A 3,503-nucleotide genomic window follows, 5' to 3' on the forward strand; every position below is an offset into this window, starting at 1 on the left:
TAAAAGATCAACTAAATTAAAATAATTTTTTTTTTTTTTTAAAAAAAGGTTCAACTCAGACGAAATGGAGGGAGTACTGGCCTACTGGGTAGTGTTTGGTTGTTGAAAAATATAGTGCGGTTGGGTATGCAAATAGATAGTGTAATAGTTGTTGTTGAAAATAAAAGGAAGCTAGATGGCCTTTGGTACTTAGTTGACTAGTTTGTTACTTTTTCCCGATCAAAATAATTGGCTTTTGTCAATTTGATATTTTGTTTTATAAAATATATTAGAGGTTTATTTTATTAAATTAACTTTATTAATTATATTTTATAAATATAAATTTTAAAATATATATTTTATTTAGTCATTTAATTATAAAAATAGTATTGAAAGAATAAATAATATTTTCTTAATGCCATAAAAGAGAACTAAATTGAAACAAATACTTTTAAAAGAAGGATTAATTATTTTGAAATGACGAAAATAATTTAGTTGGATTAAATTTATTTTTTTAAAATGAAATCTGAGGTCAAATTAATTTTTTTGATCCTTCTTTTAAAAATATTTGATACTTTTAAAATCTATTTGATACTTGCAACAAGAAAAATAATAATATAGAGGACCAATTTTTCTTTTTAAAAAAGACATTCACCTTCAAAAAGAACTTTTAATTTGAGAAATTAAATAAAAAATTACATTTCAACTTCTCACTTGCTCAACATATATAAAGTGTCGAAATAATACATTTTAGTGTGAGATTGAAAAGTTAAATTAGAACAAACTTAGTTTAAGGTGTGCTAAATAAAAATTTAGCATAAATTAAAGTATCTATGTGTTTCGGCAAAAAATCAATAACTGTTGGACATGCGTGAACATTTCCGCATGCAATTTTGATGGTGAAAACCGGCAAAAGAAGCTTCCACAATATGTTTATACTATTTTAATATTACAACTCCTCCAAGTTGTCACTTGTCAGTATTTTATTTTCCATGTTTTAATTTATTTGTTTTAATTTGTGTTGACACAATATAAAGTTCTTGTTATGCATGATTCGAAAAGAATCGAATCATAAGGATTCATTATTGATAGTTTTATCTTATATATTTCTGTTAGAAGTTGTTTTTACTTTTCACAGTTTAAATTCGTGATACAAAAAATGAAAAAGTAAAAAAAATAAAAATTGTATAGTATTACATTAAAGTTATATCAAAAGTATTAAATATTTTTTAATTTTATGATTTTAAATATATACAATAATATAAAATGTTGAAACTTAAAGATTGTCCAAAGAAAAAAAGATATTACGTATCTTTTTATATGTATTAAAAAAGAAACTAAAATAAGTAAATTGAAACGGAGTACTGTTTCTTCTTCGCATATATATAACCCCCCAACCTAAGCTAGAATACATAGCAAACTTCCTACACACTTGTTCCAAACTTATCTGTGTGATCAATTATTATGGCTAGCCAAAGTTTTGTTCCTCCAATTTTTGAAAATCCCTTTCTTAACATTGAAGAATTAGCAGGTGACACAATTGTACGTAAACCTGAACCCCTCACACAAGCCAATTCTGATCCCAATGGCACGTCCTTAGTTGTATCTAAAGACGTAGACCTTGACATCAACAAAAAGACATGGCTGCGAATATACGTCCCACAACGAATAATCACAAATCATAATGATGATGAAAAATTGCCTGTCATTTTCTACTACCATGGTGGAGGCTTTGTTTTCTTCCATGCCAATAGTTTTGCCTGGGATTTGTTTTGTCAAGGACTTGCTGGAAACCTTGGGGCAATGGTTATCTCCCTTGAATTTCGTCTGGCCCCTGAAAATCGCCTTCCTGCAGCTTACGACGATGCCATGGATGGGTTATATTGGATTAAATCAACTCAAGATGAATGGGTCCGAAAATATTCAGATTTGAGTAACGTTTATCTTTTTGGATCTAGTTGCGGTGGAAACATAGCTTACCATGCAGGTACTTAATTAGAGATATTTGGATTTAAGATTTAGGGTGTGTTCGATAACAAAAAAAATGTTTTTGGGAAAACAAGTGATTTATTATAAGTACTTTTATTTTCTTGTATTTGATATACAAGTAAAAATTACTCATATGAGTTACTCAAGACAAAATTATGAGTATGAAGGAGGGGTGGGTCAAGGGGATAGGGGATCCGGGAGTGGGGGTTGGGCCGTTGGGGGTGGGGCGCGGTTGGGGCGTTGGGGTTTGGGCGGAGGTGGAGAGTGGGGTTGGGGGTTTGGGTTAGTATGGATAGGGGTGGGGGTTGGTGGTTGTTAGGGTGGAGAAGAAAGAATACAAACTTCTTTTTTCACTATTTTCATTATTAAATTCATTTTCTTTACTGTATTTTAAAGAGCTTGTTTCTTGAAGATTTTTTATTTTTCAAAATTGTTACCAATCAAATATGAAAATATAAAAATATTATCCTCCATACAAACACATGTTCAAATTTAATTCGTTCAGTTAAGTATATATTTGTGTTCATTACACATTATTTAACAAGGAGATTAGCTTAGCTTCCATTTAGAGTCCGCAGATTAAATGAGTCATGATTTTATGAGCTAATTTTATCACCCCTATATTCATGCAGGGTTACGGGTAGCAGCTGGGGCATATAAAGAACTAGAGCCAGTGAAGATCAAAGGGCTAATTTTGCATCAACCATATTTCAGTGGAAAAAACAGGACAGAATCTGAAGAGAAGCTAAAGGATGATCAACTTTTGCCATTACATGCAATTGACAAAATGTTCGACTTGTCCTTGCCAAAAGGGACACTTGATCATGATCATGAATATTCCAATCCATTTCTTAATGGAGGGTCCAAGCATTTAGATGATGTGATCGCACAAGGCTGGAAGATTCTTGTAACTGGTGTCTCTGGAGATCCTCTGGTTGATAATGCGCGCAACTTTGCAAATTTTATGGAAGAAAAAGGCATAAAAACTTTCAAGCTCTTTGGAGATGGTTATCATGCAATTGAGGGGTTTGAACCATCAAAGGCAGCAGCTTTAATTGGCGCCACCAAAGATTTCATATGTGCTACTACAAATTAAAAATATGTAACGTAGCATCCTGCTAGCGTTGTGTTTGTTTCATTTCCTTCAAATAAATCAAGTGAGCTTCTTTGTGCAAATAAGAGGGGTTTACACCCTCCTTCCTGTTAGAGATTACTTTAAAATATTATATTTCTCTTGAAGATCAAAGTTTTAGAGATGAGTTATTGCTGAATGTCTATTTTTCGAGATGAGTAAGGTTGAATGTCTATTTCTTTATCTGCATTAATCCACAATCTTGATGACGCAACCTTCTCCTAAAGTCAAACGTTTAACAAAAAACTTGTACTCCCTTTTTCCATATTTATTTGTTCATTATTGACTTGACACGTACCTTAAAAAACAATAAAGAATACGGATAATTTTACTCTAATTTTTGAATTTAATAAATTTAACACTTTGAAAAATGCATTACATAATGAATAATATTTAATAGTAA

General features: G+C 31.0%; 1 protein-coding gene across 1 annotated transcript; it reads left to right on the plus strand.

The window, feature by feature from the left end:
• The first annotated feature begins 1,422 nt into the window (after positions 1 to 1,422).
• On the plus strand, positions 1,423 to 3,239 carry LOC107867571 (probable carboxylesterase 120). Its single transcript, NM_001324952.1, has 2 exons — positions 1,423 to 1,966; positions 2,601 to 3,239. Exons 1-2 carry the CDS (start codon positions 1,444 to 1,446, stop codon positions 3,062 to 3,064), a joined length of 987 nt encoding a protein of 328 aa, NP_001311881.1. The 5' UTR covers positions 1,423 to 1,443; the 3' UTR covers positions 3,065 to 3,239.
• Positions 3,240 to 3,503: the final 264 nt, after the last annotated feature.

Source organism: Capsicum annuum, chromosome 4, assembly GCF_002878395.1.
Source record: "Capsicum annuum cultivar UCD-10X-F1 chromosome 4, UCD10Xv1.1, whole genome shotgun sequence".
Lineage (NCBI taxonomy): Eukaryota > Viridiplantae > Streptophyta > Magnoliopsida > Solanales > Solanaceae > Capsicum > Capsicum annuum.

Excerpts from the sequence above, each read along its gene's own strand:
- LOC107867571 (NM_001324952.1), top strand. The coding sequence starts at position 1,444 with ATGGCTAGCCAAAGTTTTGTTCCTCCAATTTTTGAAAATCCCTTTCTT. Across the intron at positions 1,967-2,600 it reads AAACATAGCTTACCATGCAG|GGTTACGGGTAGCAGCTGGG; the intron begins GTACTTAATTAG and ends ATATTCATGCAG.